The sequence below is a fragment of the Otolemur garnettii genome, unplaced genomic scaffold, assembly GCF_000181295.1.
Source record: "Otolemur garnettii isolate 467f Iridium unplaced genomic scaffold, OtoGar3 scaffold00099, whole genome shotgun sequence".
Classification (NCBI taxonomy): domain Eukaryota; kingdom Metazoa; phylum Chordata; class Mammalia; order Primates; family Galagidae; genus Otolemur; species Otolemur garnettii.
Genome location: NW_003852494.1, coordinates 1,998,168 through 2,013,592, shown reverse-complemented (window position 1 = coordinate 2,013,592; position 15,425 = coordinate 1,998,168). Strand labels below are relative to the sequence as shown.

At 48.0% G+C, this 15,425-nt stretch overlaps 1 protein-coding gene across 1 annotated transcript in view; it reads left to right on the top strand.

Moving 5' to 3' along the window:
- The window catches only part of KDM2B (lysine demethylase 2B), a 148,196-nt gene that overhangs the window by 49,116 nt on the left and 83,655 nt on the right, over nt 1-15,425 (top strand). The window contains exons 7-9 of the mRNA XM_023516829.1: nt 1,051-1,144; nt 2,117-2,270; nt 11,193-11,308. Of these exons, the coding sequence (XP_023372597.1) occupies nt 1,051-1,144; nt 2,117-2,270; nt 11,193-11,308 (364 nt within the window). The remainder of the gene's footprint in view (nt 1-1,050; nt 1,145-2,116; nt 2,271-11,192; nt 11,309-15,425) is intronic.

Below are 15,425 nucleotides of genomic sequence, written 5' to 3'. Positions count from 1 at the left end.
CCCGCCACAACGCCCGGCTAATGTTGCAGTTTGGCTGGGGCTGAGTTTGAACTCACCACCCTCAGTATATGGGGCCGGTGCCCTACTCACTGAGCTACAGGCGCTGCCCAATTTCTTTACTTTTTTTAAAAGACAGTTTTATTGAGATAAAATTCACATACATTTTAAAGTATACAATTTGATGGGTTTTAGTACATTTACAGAGTTGCGCAACCATGATCAATTTTAGAACATTTTCATCACCCCAGAATAAAACGCTCTGCCCATTATCAGTCATTCCCCATACCCCCCCTCCCAGCGCCTGGCCACCACTGATCTGCTTTCTGTCTCTATAGATTTGCCCACTCTGGACATTTCTTATACATGGAATCAGCCACTGTGTGGTCTTTTGTGGCTGGTACCTCTTTCCTTTCTAGCTGCATTGATTTTATTCAGCAACCAGTTGCAGTTTGTCTTACCATTTGACTTTTCCTGTACATTGCTCCTTTAAGTATTGCATCCTTAGGGGAAGGGGCTTATGCGTCCTTATGCATTTCTCTTGATGCCCAAGCTCACAAATAGCCAGACCACTGGTTGGAATGCAGAAATGAATGGGGACTGGTAATTGGCAAGCCATGCAGGTGGTTTACAACTGAATTCCAGGGGCCCAGCTGCCACCATGGAGGCTGTGGGTATCCAAGCAGTGAAGGAGCAGGAAGGAATCCTCTTACTTGGGTTGGGTAGGGGTGAGGCAAGGGTAAAAACCAGCTGTGAGGAAGTAATGAATTGGCCTGTGAGTTGTCACTTCTCTTGGGAACCTGAAAACAGAACTGTCAAGCTCTCAGCATCTAGGGTAGGTGGCCAGTGCTAGAGATTGATCACCTGATCTTAGGGGCTTCCCCCGTGGGGAACTCCAATTAGATTCGGGTATTAAAAAAAGAAGAAAAGAAAATCCCCCAGTGTCAGCATTTATAAAAGGGCACCAGGTCAGGCGCGTCAGAAGCCGGGTGCTCACCTCTTGTGGTTTAGATCTTGAATTATTGTTTCTGTCCCCCTGTTTCTGTGCCACAGGTACTGTCTGATGAGCGTAAAAGGTTGTTTCACTGACTTCCACATCGACTTTGGAGGCACTTCTGTTTGGTACCATGTTTTCCGGGGTGGGAAGGTGAGTTCTGTGAAGTTGCCTCAACTTTCTGTGTATCTGCAGTTATTTGGGGGGTGTGGGGGGCGCTCACTCATCTTTTCCTACCTTTTGACCCCCTCCTTTAGCCAGCCCCTGCCCTGTGGGTACTTCAGGGCCACTGCTTCCTCTGGAACCATCTCCTGGCTCTCGTCCTCCTGGAGGAAAGGGTCATGGTCAGCTCTATCACACCACACCTAATCATTCATTCATACCCTCCAGCTAGTTCAGTCCAGTGTTCTAAGCATTTTAGGTCAGATTCAACCCCAATTTGGCTCCCCAAAACCTTCAACATTCATTTTTCCTGGCTGTCACCTCAGCTTCAGCCCTAGGACCTTTAACCTCTCTAGCTGCCAGCACCACTTACCTCCAAGAACATTTTATACCGGTAACAGATGTCACCCTGAGAAAGGCTGTGGGGTGTGCAGTGAAGGGTGCTCCTGCCCTATTTGCTTTTGAGTGTGTGGCCTTGTGGGGGTGTAGGTGTGTGCCGCCCTGCTTGTCGGGGTCTGCATGCACGTTTGTTTTAACCCAGTGTTTTGAAATCAAGACAGTCCACTTGATTCCAGATGTTTTTCCTTTTTCTCCAAAGTGAGCACAAGCTGGGTTTATTTATTGGGCCATTTTATCTTACAACTTAGGAAATTCCCTCACTCTCCTTCTCCCACCTCCTAGACAGTCCTGTGGCTCAGGAGAAAGAATGTTCCACCCAGTCCAGAAAATATTCCCAGCCTGGTATTTCATCTGGAATGGAGATTCCCTAAAGGTGGGCATAGCCCTCCTTGTGTCCTCAGAGACCCTCTAGGGGTCTTGGGGGCCTAGGGGGATGGATTATTCCCCATCCCCACACCCCCCCACCCCCTGGCAGGTGAGACTGTCTCTTTGTGTCAGGGCTTGGAAGAAATCAAGGAGTTTGGCCTGATCCTCAGCTGACTGCTGCCTCCTTCTCCTCCTAAGATCTTCTGGCTGATTCCTCCAACCCTACACAATTTGGAGCTGTATGAGGAGTGGGTGCTGTCAGGCAAACAGAGTGACATCTTTCTGGGAGACCGTGTGGAACGATGCCAAAGAATTGAACTGAAACAAGGCTACACATTTTTCATCCCTTCCGGTAGGTTCCAGCAGGGCTGGTGATGGGTTCCCTGTAGCCTTAGCCAGGGTTTTAGGCTACGAGGGTTTCTCTGGGGCTATGGGTTTGATGGCTATGGCCATGGGTAGCCCCCAAGGGGAGGAGTCCTCAGCTCCATCTAATTGGCTTCTCCCTGCTGGTGGGTTAGAATTTTCTCTCCCTCAGAGAAAGCCTGGGTTCCTCATTCAGGGGAAGTTTGAGTGCTTCCCCGGGACTTCCTGTGGAGATTTCTGTGAGGTGCTAACAGTGGTCCTCAGGTAATGATGGTGGGTTTACCCTGAGGCAGGCTCTGGGGGAGGGCAATTAGGACTTCCGCTGGAATTCTGACTCTACCACTTACAAGCTGTGATTTCACCTCTTTGTGCCTCAGTGTTCTCATCTGTAAAATGAGATTAAGACTTCCCAGAATAGCCAGGAGGACCAAGTGAGGTAACACTTACTTGTGTATAGTTCTTTGTAGATGCACTAAGGCCTTTTGGCTGGTTACAGACTGAGTCACCAGTGGATGTGGCTTATGAACTAGGACTCAGGAAATTTAGGCTGCATTAATGGAAGCATTTTACCCGGAATGAGGGAGGTGACAGTTCCACTGTATGGAGTGAGGGAGTCAGGCCACATGTAGTCTTGTTGCTCTTGGTCATCGTGCTTTGGAGAGTAAGTCCAGCTGGAGAAAGAGGAATCTGGAAACCACATCAGGCGAGACGAGCTTGAAGCTGGAATTGGATTGTTTTACCCAAGGAAGTAAAGGCATATGGTAATGCAGTCAGCCAGGTGAAGGATTATCTTCAGGAAGAAGAGGTATAGCCAAGTGGTATTGGAAAAACTTGTTCTGTTAGGCAGTGAGCGCCACAGCACTGGATTTATACAAGTAGAAGGTAGCTATGGGTGTGTCAAGGAACTTGCAGAGATTCTACCACTGGGGTGGAAGCTCAGACCAGAGAATAATATATCCTTTGAAGCCACAAAGATCTATTAGATGGAAAAGCTCATCATAACCTGGGTTTCCGAGAGCTGGGCTAAAAGCTGGCCTAGAGTCTAGACACCAAGCACTAGTGTGTGTCATCAGTTGAAGGGGCTGTTGTGGTTGTGGTAGCAGTTCCCACTGGGGAAATTGGGGCTGCACTTCTGTGTTCTTTTAGAAAGTTGAGCAAGGCCAGGTGCAGCAGCTCATGCCTGTAATCCTAGCGCTCTGGAAGGCCAAGGTGGGTGGATTGCTTGAGGAGTTCTAGACCAGCCTGAATAAGAGCAAGACCCCAACTCTATTAAAAATAGAAAAACTAGCCAGGCATTGTGACAGGTGCCTATAGTCCCAGCTACTCAGGCAGCTGAGACAAGGGGAGCTCTTGAGCCCAAGAATTTGAGGTTGCTGTGATCTATGATGACGCTATGACACTCTACCAGGGCAACTAAGATTCTGTCTCAAAAAAAAAAAAAAAAAGAAAGAAAGAAAGAAAGTTGGGCAAAAGGTGGAAGCTTCTCTTAAGGAAATTGGGAATTTGGAGGTGGAAAGGTGGGGTGACTTTGTTACTATGGCCTTAGACCTGCTTGGTTCAGGGAAGGACCCCTGCTTTGGACAGAGGGATTGTGCTTGGTGGTCATCCATCCCTACAGATGTGGAATGGAGAATTCTCAAATGTGCTCAGGGATTAGTGGATGGGCCCTGGTGGAGTCTGTGGAATGCTGCAGTGCACTTGGCCTTGCTGCTGACTGTCTTTATAACCCTGGTCTCTTCCTCTCTCTGTACTTTAGCCATCCCATCTCTATACGGTGGAGGGGTTGAGCTGAACTCCGGACCCTCAGGGTGGGTCCCAACCCCTTCCCCGAGGGTCGGCCTCCTCACCCTGAGGGGACAGGCCCTGGAGTCCCTTTCTCAAGGCATCATGCAGACCTGGATGGAGCCTCATCACTTTGCCCGAACAGAGGGTAGGAGGGGTGTTGATTTTGGTGACTTAAGCAATTTGGAGGTCTTGAGAAGTAGTATCTAAGACCATAAGACCATAGCAGGCATGTGACCCTCTGTTAAAGGTAGGAAGAAGAGATGTGGATTTGAATTGCAGCAAGTAGGAGTCAAGTTAGACCTCAGCAAAGACTTCCAGCCCTAAGGGTCCATGAATGAGATGCTAGCAGCTTTTTTCTGGATTTTTGAAAAGTGGGAAGGGGATAGTTGAACTTTGTCATCTTTCTAGAGGAGGGTGGGGGAGGCAAAATAATCCAGAGGTTCCCAGGCATGGATTTCATGCACCAATAAAATAGAAAAAAGAAAGTTGGGAACTGATACTGAATTATTGGACTTGTAATTTTGTTAAAGATGAGTGTTATTTAAAAAAACAAACAAACAAATAAGGCTTGGCACTGTATCTCAGTGGTTAAGGCACTGGCCACATACACTGGGGCTGATAGGTTTGAACCTGGCCTAGGCCTACTAAACAACAATGACAACTGTAGCAAAAAAAAAAAAAAGAAAGCTGGACATAAGAGTGCTGTGGTGTCATAGCTCACAGCAACTTCAAATTTGTGGGCATAAGCGATTCTCTTGTCTTGGCCTCCCAAGTAGCTGGGACTACAGGCACTACGTTGTAGTTGTCATTGTTTAGCAGGCCTGGACTGGGTTTGAACCCTCCAGCCTTGGTGTATATAGCCAGGGCCCTAACCACTGAGCAAGGGCTCCAAGTGTCAAGGGGACTTCTTCAAGCTCATGTGATTCTTATGGGTTAGTAATATTTTATTTTATTGTATCATATCTATTTTATTTATTTTGTTCTGTTTTATTTTATTATTTTATTTTATCTATTTTATTATTTTGTTTTATTTTATCTATTTTATTATTTTATTTTATTTTACTTTATTTTTTTGAGACAGAGTTTCATTTTGTCACTATTGGTAGAGTGCTGTGGCATAGCTCACAGCAACCTCAAACTACTGGGCTCACGCGATCCTCTTGCCTCCCAAGTAGCTGGGACTAAAGGTGCTGACCCTAACACCCAGCTACTTTTAGAGACAAAATCTTGCAATGTCTCAGGCTGGTCTTGAACCTGTGAGCTCCCACAAATCCACCTGCTGAGGCCTCTCAGAGTGCCAGGATTATAGGCGTGAGCCACTGTGCCTGGCCTACTTTATTTTATTTTATTTATTTTTGAGACAAAGTCTCACTTAGTTGCTCAGGTTAGAGTGCAGTGATATTATCATAGATCACTGCAGCCTCAAATTCCTGGACTTAGTGATTCCCTGCCTCAGCTTCCTGAGTAACTGGGACTACAGGCACGTACCAGCATGCTGGTCATTTTAAATGGCAAAATATAATAATAATTATTTTTTTAGACAGTCTCACTCTGTCATCCTGCGTAGAGTGCTGTGGCATCAGCGTTGCTCACAGCAACCTCACACCCTTGGGCTTGAACAATCCTCTTGCCTTAGCCTCCTGTAGCAAGGACTACAGGGACCCACCAGCACACCTGGCTAGTTTTTCTATTTTTAGTAGAGAAGATGGAGTTTCTCTCTTGCTCAGGCCGGGCTCAAACTCCTGAGCTCAAGTGGTCCACCTACCTTGGCCCCCCTGAGTGCTAGGCCCCCCAAGCCACCACGCTTGGCCAAAATGGCAAAATTTTTTGTGAGATGAAGTTTAAACTTTTTTCTTCTTGTGTCTAAGGATAGAGAGGTTGGTAATGACTGTGCTTTGGGGTGCTTGTTCTTTAGTTCTTATCCCTGTGTAATCCAGGAAAGCTGCCTGGAAGAGGAAGAGTATTAAATGTGACAGAGTAGAATGACCCAGAGCAGCAGTTCTCAACCTGTGGGTTGCAACCCCTTTAGGGGTTGAATAACCATTTCATAGGAGTCACCTAAATACATCCTGCATATCAGATATTTACATTATGATTCATAACAGCAGCAAAATTACAGTTATGAAGTAGCAATAAAGATAATTTTATGGTTGGGGGTCACCACAACATGAGGAACTGTATTAAAGGGTCACGGCATTAGGAAGATTGAGAACCACTGACCCAGAGAAAAGGGCTTGCATCTGTCCTGCTGAGCTAGCTAGCCTGCAGAGGAGTTGAGAGGACATCATCAGGATGAGGAATGTTGAAGCCAGAGCCAGGAGTGTCTGGCGGGCACCAGGCTCCAACCTTATCTTTAGTAGTGAGGAAGGATGGAGATGAAGTCATGCCCAAGTCGTAGGAAGTCCAGACCTTATGTACCTGAATGAGCCATGTGATGTATTTTCCTTCCATCCCAACCTGATGTGCCACCAGCATCCTGACCACATGGTGGCCTCAGCCTCCCCCTCTGTCTTTGTCAGCCCAGATAAACTGCAGTTGACAATCCTGAACAATGAACATTTCACATACATTATTTATCTTCTCTATAAGCATGTGAGGAAAAAATTTAATATCCCTTTACCTTTTTTTTTTAAATAAAGAAAGTACCTCGGCCGGGCGCTGTGGCTCACACCTGTAATCCTGGCACTCTGGGAGGCTGAGGCAGGTGGATTGCCTGAGCTAGACCCTGTCTCTTAAAAAAAAAAAAAAATAGCCGGGCATTGTGGCAAGTGCCTGTTGTCCCAGCTACTTGGGAGGCTGAGGGAAGAGAATTGCTTGAGCCCAGGAGTTTGTGGTCGCTATGAGCTATGATGCCATGGCACTCTACTGGGGACAACAAAGTGAGACTCTTCTCAAAAAGAAGATGGGCGGCACCTGTGGCTCAAAAGGGTAGGGCGCTGGGTTCAAACCCAGTCCCAGCCAAAAAAAGAAAAAGAAGGTACCTGAGGCCCAAAATTTTATAGTTAATAAGTGACGGGGTCAAAGTGAGAACCCAGATGTGCCTAGTTCAAAGCTCACATTCCTAGGTACACATATCTGTAACTCTGTTAGCTTGGGATTCAGGAGACTTAGGATCTGGTCCCCTTTCTTGGCTGAGTGACTTCGGAAGAACTATTTGCTCACTTAACAAACTTCCTTTCCTTTTTTTTTTGCAGTTTTGGCCGGGGCTGGGTTTGAACCTGCCACCTCCGGCATATGGGCCCGGTGCCTTACTCTTTTGCGCCACAGGTGCCACCCAACAAACTTTCTTGAGGGCCCACTTAGTTCCAGGTGGTGTGGGAAAGAGGGGCTGGGTAGGTAAATTAGAGTCCCTGCCTCCTGTTTTTGTGTCCAGTAAAGTGGCAGGCAGGGTTTGGAGCCCAGTATGGGGACCTTATTTGTCACGTATAAGGGTGGGAGTCCCTGGGAAGGACCCTGGAGATCTTTGATCTTTGGGCTGGCCTGAAAGCATTTCCTATCTTTACATTGTAGCAAGAACTACCCAAGAACCAAACTTCATGGTAGCTCCAGGTGATTCCAGGCTCCAGCAAGTCCGAGAGGTAGTAGCTCCTTTACGGTATAACATGATTGGGCCTCAGATGTTTCATCTATGAAGCGGGTCTAGGACGGGGAAGGGGATAGCAGTAAAGCAGGCAGGGTGTGACGCAGAAGGTGGTGCGGCCGTGGGAAGCTGGGCAGCTGTTCAGCTTTACCCAGGTAGCCAAGTGGGAGTGGGGCCCAGCACATGCTCATCTTCCCATTTGGAAAGGAAATAATTCAGGTTGTCAGTGTGAAATTTCACTGTTTTTGTAACGTGGTGTAGAACAACATGACTAGCTTTTGGAACCAGCTGTGAGGTTAAGGAGAGAGGCTATCTTTTTTTTTTTTTTGCAGTTTTTGGCTGGGGGCTGGGTTTGAACCCACCACCTGCAGCATATGGGGCCAGCGCCCTGCTCCTTTGAGCCACAGGTGCCGCCCAAGAGAGGCTATCTTGCTGCGTCTTGGCAGCCGCAGTGCCCAGCCCCAAACCTGCTCTGGCACATTGGTGCTCATGAAGGAAGTCAGGGGCTGGTTGGGTCATGGGTGTCTGTGAGGTGCCCCTGAGTTCTGTGACCTTTGGTTTTATCCCTGCACCCTCTGCAAAGTTGGAGGCAGATGTGGATCAGGAGCCTCTGGGTTCAGGATTATGGCAATACCCTGTCAGTAGGTTTTGTGGGTCATTGGCTTTTCTTCCATGACTGGCTCTGTCCTTTGTCACTTGGCCCAGATAGCCTCTGTTTATTGCCTTCATATTGTCAATGACTCTTGTCTGGAAGCAGGAGACAGATACCAGACTCTCCAGCCCTATTCATTGGGGCATGGATGGGGCTTGTGACCACTGTTATTTCTGCTTCCTAGTTCTTCCTGAGGGACACATGTCAGTAATGAAGCAGATGTGAGCAGGGGAGGGACTGGGAAATGACTAATGTGGGGGGAGGCTGACCCCTGTGAGGCCCTAGCTTAGGAAGAAGCTTCTAGATCCCTCAACTGTCTGGGCATATAGATTACTTGTCCCCTCCTATCTCCCCTTCACTTGCAATAGCAACAACTCTTTTTGTTTTTCTCTTTGCTCCCACATCAAGGTAACAGCTGTAAGTCAGGTGTGTGCCTATCTCCCTGCTAGAACAGGGGCGTTCAATGGGCTGAGAAATAAGGATTTACATGGGCATCATCTTTTCCCAAGCCCTCACAATAGATTGAGACCACTGCAGGTATCAGTGGCAGTTGTTTGTATCTCAGAATACCTGTTCATCAGTTCCCCACAAAGGAGGGGATGGTCTCCCCCATTTCTTACTGTCCCCGGGAGAGGGGACAGTCCTGAAGCCTGTCCCTTGAACTCAGTGTTCCCAGGTTCCAGTCTTAGGAAGTGTTGCTTAAATAATACTGATGGTTAACAGCAGTAAACATAGGGCAGGTCAGTGAGGCATCTAGGTGGGGGGCTAAAGCATATGTGGAGATGGAGTCTTCTTATGGTAGCAGCCATGCTCTTTCTGTGCAGAGGGTACAGGTGGTTGAAGAGGGACTCTGGGGTCTTGGTAGTTGCCAGGACAACAGCACGCCTGGCCAACAGATTGGCCACCTCTGAGACATATCGGAGGCCTGGGGAGTTAAGCACAGAGTGAGGTTCCATAAGCAAAACCATTGTTCTTGAGTTGGGTGGCACTGGGCTCTTGGTGACAAGCTTTCCCTTGTTCTCTCCTGAGAACTGCCAGCTCTGTTCCATGCACTGTCCTTGACATGGAGGACCAGCCACTGAGCGTCTGGCATAGGTACCAGCAGTGGCTTTGCAGTCTTTGTGTTGCTCTCCCAGGTGGCAGCCTTGCCCCCAGCAGTGGTGGCCACCATGACTCAGGGCTAGCATGTTTCAGCTCACTAGGAGAAAAGGCCAGAACCACACTGTAATTTAACTCAGAGTGAAAGAATTAAGTGCAGGGCGCCAGGTGCCGTGGTTCACACCTGTAATCCTAGCACTCTGGGCCAAGGTGGGTGGATTGCCGGGGCTCAAGAGTTCAAGACCAGCCTGAGCAAGAGCGAGACCCTGTCTTTAAAACTAGCCGGGGATATGGCAGTTGTCTGTAGTCCCAGCTCCTTGGGAGGCCTGAGTTAAGAGGATCACTCAAGCTCAAGAGTTTGAGGTTTCTGTGAGCTACGACGCCATGACATTCTACCACTGGCAACAAAGTGAGACTCTGACTCAAAAAAAGAAAAAAAAAAAAAAAGAAACAAAGAATTAAATGTAGGGCTAGAAAGAGAGGACAGCGGCCTCAGGGCCAGCCTCCACTAGGCTCAGCTCCTGGGGCGCAATGCCTTGCATCTGCTTACCCCTGCCCTGTGGCTTTCGCTGTCTCTCTGCCTCTGTCTGCCCTTGTCTTTGCTTCCTTATTTCTCTCTGCATTTCTCTTTTTTGGTGCCCCTACATGTTTCTGTGCCTGTCCCCTGGGATGCACAGGCCTGCGCTAAGCCTTTAATGCAGTGTAGTGGCTAAAAACAGAGCTGCTGTCACTTGCCAGCTGTGACTTCATTTGGCAAGTGGCTTACCTCCCTTCACCCGCAGTTTCACTATCTGTAAATTGGGGTTGATTATAATGCTGCCTGTCCCTTAGTTCTGCGCTGTGTGGTCTGGCAGGTGACCACCGAGTTGGGTCTCCCAGCCTTTACAGAGTGAGTTGAGGCTGACTTCCTGGGCTTGAAATTCTGATGAGTGACTTCATTTTCCTGTGCCTCAGTTTCCTCATCCTATAAATTGGGATTGCCTCTCCATAGCTGACCACCCACTACACTGACCACCTCCATAAGTTGACCTAACTTTCATAGATTTGACATTTACCACATAAGTACATATCAGTACAGTAGGCCTAGTTCCTTATGTTGACCACTTCTGTATGTTGGCCAGTTTGTTACTGTCCCTTGAGTGGTCAACTTACAGAGGTAGTTGTAGTATATTCTGCTTTTAGGGCTTTTGTAGAGAATTCATGAGTTGAGGCCTAGAAAGTCCTGAGACTCTTATTCCTGGCTCTGGATGGGGAACCTGGGTGTGGGGGGTGCAGGTGTTGTGTGGCCAAAAAGACCACCTAGAAATGGGCCTGAGGACAAGAAGGTGGACTGGGGCAGAGGAGTGTCTGGGTCCTGTAGCTCTTAACAAGATGTTACTCCTTTGTTGTGAGTCTGAGCCACCCTTTGTGATCTCTCCTGAGACTGGCATGTGCTAGGATGACAGGAAAATGTTCAGGACAGGTGTGCAGGCTGGGGGTAGGGCTCTACCTCCCTGGCCCACATGCAGGTAGAGTCAAGGACCTGCCTGGTCCAGGGAGGAAACGTTGGTCATTAAGGTCCTCAAGAGGTAGGAGCTGATCTGCAGCTTCCCACTCCCTGACTCAGTTAGCCACTGGCCACTCCACTCAGAGCTGTCAGTCTGAGTCCTCTCAGTTGGCCAAGAGCCTTGACTTTCTGTACCAGATGTCAAGGCCTCCTGTGCCCTCCTGCGTGCTGGTGACCCTCCCTATAGCCTTGTGAGTGAGGGACCCTGAGGGGGCCAGCTGCTCATCCTGCCTTTGGCCTCCCACCCCAGGTTGGATCCACGCAGTCTACACCCCTGTGGACTCTCTGGTGTTCGGCGGAAACATCCTGCACAGCTTTAACGTGCCCATGCAGCTGCGCATCTATGAGATCGAAGACAGGACACGGGTAAGGAGGCTTCCCTCTCCTCATGGACGTATCTGGACCTGAGCTCCGCCTGGTGCTTGGGTGTACGCAGTAGGTCACTCTGGAGCCCTCTGCAGGTCTCCCTTCCTGCCTCAGGCCCATGGGGATGCCTGCAAGAGCCCGACCAGAGGCCATGGAGTTTCTGTTTGCCTCCTGGCCAGTGGCAGCTAAAACCCCTTGTTGAAAAGGAAGTATCTCTTCAGAAAGTACCATGAGCAATCAGGAACTCTGCCTCCCCCTCCTCCTACTTCTCACACGTGGAAATGTGCGTGAGGGATTGGGGGAATCTTGTTGCCATTGTTTGGAAATTGAATGTGCACCTTGGATAGAGGGCCTGGCATGGTGTAAGGTCAAGTCTTGGCCCTACCGTCTCCTGGAGACCCCAGTTCTGACTAGGGAGATCCCTGAGAATGCTGGTGTCTGTGAACCCCAGGTCCTGTCTCTGTGCCATTCTCAGGGCCTTTGGGGTGAGTATACCTGGCTCCCTGGGCTCAAGGCTTTCTTCTGCCCTTGGCATTGATAGTAACGGGTTAGAAACTGAGTTTTCCCCACCAAATGTTCCCGGACCCAGGACTGATGCTCAGACACCTGACATGTACCCTCCACTTCAAAAGTTTCCCCTGAAAAGCAGCAGCAGCGTGGAGCTTGTCCCCTCTTTCCCATGTGGGGACTTGACCAGGCATCTCCAGGCCTGGAACTGGGAGACATAGGAGGAGGCCTAGGATAAAAATGGCCCATTTCTTCTTCTTCTTCCTCTTTATTTATTTACATTGCAATTCAAATATTTACTTTTTTTTTCAAAACTAAGATATAATTCATATAACATAAAGTTCATCATTTAAAGTGCATGATTTAGTGGGTTTTAATTCCAGAACATTTTCATCACCCCCAAAAGAAACCCTGCACCCATGAGTAGTCACTCCCTCTTTGCCTTTCCCCTCCTCCCCGGGAACTTCTAATCTACTTTCTGTCTCTCTGGATTTGCCTATTCTAGAGATATGCTCTAATGCACTCGTATGACATGTGGCCTCTTGTGACTGGCTTCTTTCATTTAGCATGTTTTCAAGATTCATCCACATTGTAACACACATCAGTATGTCATTCCTTTTTATGACTGAGTAATATTCCATTGTATGCATAGACCACACCGTTTCTTCTTGGGCTTTGTGTTGGAGATGGCATTTTGCCCCAGCAAGGTATTGCTGCTTCTGGACTCCAAGGAAATGTCTTGCATAGGCAGCTGCTCTGCCCAGAGTCCCTGACTTTACTGATCTTGTTTTCAGGCCTTGGTTTGTGTGGAATCATAGATATGAGTAAAAGTCTTAGCTATGACATGTATATCTGAACCTCTTCACAGTCCTGGTGTTGTGGGACCTTGTCTGAAGGCTTCCTGGAGGCGAAGTCAGTGGCATGGTGCTGCAAGGGTGTGTGCACATTTTCACATCGGCACGTTTGTTGCCTGGGATGCCTGGATTTGCAGAGACCTGGGTCTGGACTAGGGTCCCATGTGAGGCCCTCATTTCATGGATTTTCTTCCTTTACTTCTCAGTTGCCACCTTTCCTGTCACACCTGAGGAAGGCCAGCCCTGGGTCTGGTCTGGAAGATGGTATCCCAGGATATTCAGGAGTAAGGCACTGTTTGGGCACAAGTGGTCATATTACACAGTCTGGGTCAAGTGCTGACTGGGGCTCTGGCCAACTGTTCTTTGGCTGGCCCTAAAGAACAGGCGGTTTGTGCATGAGCAGACTAGCAGGTATGGCACAGAAAAGGAGAAATCTAGAAGGGGAAGCCAGGCCCAGGACTTTCCAGGCAATTCCTGAAAGCCACAGTCAGGCTGGTATTTCTAAAGTCTTTGGCAACTTGCTGGACAGCCGTCTCCTCCCCCTGGGAATCTGATTGTAGAACTCAGTGGATTCACGGGTCCCCTTATTCTCTTAGGAACCCAGCTCCCCTCCCCCACCTACAGCAGAGGAGGGAGGCAGGGTAATGGAGCAGACCCCAGAGTGACCCACTGAGCTTGTGTTGAATATTGCATTCAAGTGGATTATGGCAGCGTCCCCTCTCCCAGGGCCCACTGTCCCTATCTTCTGAGTGGGGACCCCATCTGGTTTCGCTGAAGCAGGCTGACAGCTGGGGGTTGGCAGGCTAGAACCAGTGGCAGGCTGTTTAATCTGCTTTGATTTCTGGTCTTTGGAGAGGGGCTTGGCTACAAGGCCCAATTGTTTATGTCTTAGGAGCCAAGGCAGACAAAAGGCGCTGGGGAGAGAGTGCTAGAAGCCAGATAAAATGCCAGGGCTCCTTGTCAGCTCACTACAGCTTAATTCTTTACATCCCTTAGAGCTTTCTTAAGAAGGTTATGGCCATTTAAAAATAGTTTTGTAAAAGTCCTAAAACATGGCTTTGCTTAGAAACCAAGTGTAGGGGGTGGGACAGAAGAAACTGTCAGTTTTCAAGCTCCATGGTGTGGGTTTTTCTTGGAGAAAGAATTTGCTTCTGTGGCCCAAGGTAGAGGACCCTCCCATCCAGATTAGAGAACTTCAGGGTTCCCCTGAGTTTAGAAAGCTTATGTCTAACTCATCTAATTTTTCTGGGCTGGATGATAGGTGACCTCATCTTGCAGTGTCATTGCCCATAAGGCGACCAGAACACATGCAGGAGTTTGGGGACTGACTGGTGGGTTTCCCTTTCCCCTCCTTGTAGATGAACTCTCCCTTTTCTTCCCATTCCGAAGATATGAAGAGTGATGCAAGAACCACACCAAAGTGGATATGTGGCCTGTTTGCTCTTTTAATATAATGTTTCAACAATCACGATATACTTTTAACTTCAGTGAGGTTGATCAGCGATAGGGATGGTCCAAATGATCATTCATTAAACTGCCGTCTCTCATATTTATCTTTTTTTCCCCCAATGGCTCTAGTGAAAGCAGCCTTCCCGGCAAAGGTAATGCCAGCACACCCTATTCCCTCCTAATGAGTGAATCTATTTGGAAATCGCAAATAATTTACCCTACTTCTCCCCTTCCCCACCATTGGATTTTTCCCCCCCATTGATTTTTTTTTTTCCAGGAGAAAAACAAATTTTAGGACACTTCCACCCACCCTCACATTTTACTTTTTCAAGTCCTTGAGATTTTGGAGTTCTAGATGCACCAAGAAACCTTCTGTTCTCCTCTTCTATGGTCACTCAGCTCTGAGATAACTTGGGCCTCTGAGGCAGGGCTCAGGCCAGGTGCCACACAAATGGGCCTTTGGAACTCAAAGTGAACCACTGAGATCCTGACAGACTGATGACCCTCCAGGCTGGGAGCATTGCATGCTTTCTGACTGCCTTGCCTTTTGTTTTGGACTGACAGTGGTTAACAACTCAATTTGGTGAGGCTCCGAATTTGTCAACAAATAATGTTGAGCAATCGTGTGTTTAATGTTCCCAGGCATGTGGCTGAAACCTTTTGAAGGCGAAGGGTGGAAGGCGACAACCTGTTTGTAAGTCAATTCTTTGCAAATTTTGTTTCCTGCAGTCCTCTCTTGGAAAAAAAAATAAAAATATTAAAACATTTTGAACTCCTTCATCAGCATTTGTTTTCACCCAGCTGGTTTCTCTTGGGTTCAGCAACAAAGGAGGAGAACTTATTTACCTCTCCTGAAATATAGCCCCCTCATTTTTTTCCCCTAATCCAGAAAGATTAAAAGATAGTCATTGTGTCCATCAATGGCAGGGTGGCTTGGATGGTGTCCGAAAATTTGAAAAGCCAAAACCAACTTCAGAGTTTTACTAATCTCAAGACAAATCAGGAGATGGAAGTGAGCGTCTGTCTGTCCTCAACCTACTTTTTAGGTATTGGCAATTTGTCTCAAAATTATTTGGCCCTTGTTTTGGAATAGGGGTGGTGGTGAGACCTCCCCCCAAAAAAAACCCTTCTTTACGGGAAGTCAAGGTCTGCTTCATGGTGAAGAGTCCCTCTTTTTTAAATTTCAGAGGGCACTGATTCAGTAACTATGAAAAAAGATTATTACTATCCCAGCAGTAAAACTGTGGTTCTCAGGAAAGTAGCTGGAGCCAAGGAAACCGCTAGATTATGATCCCAACTCCATGCAT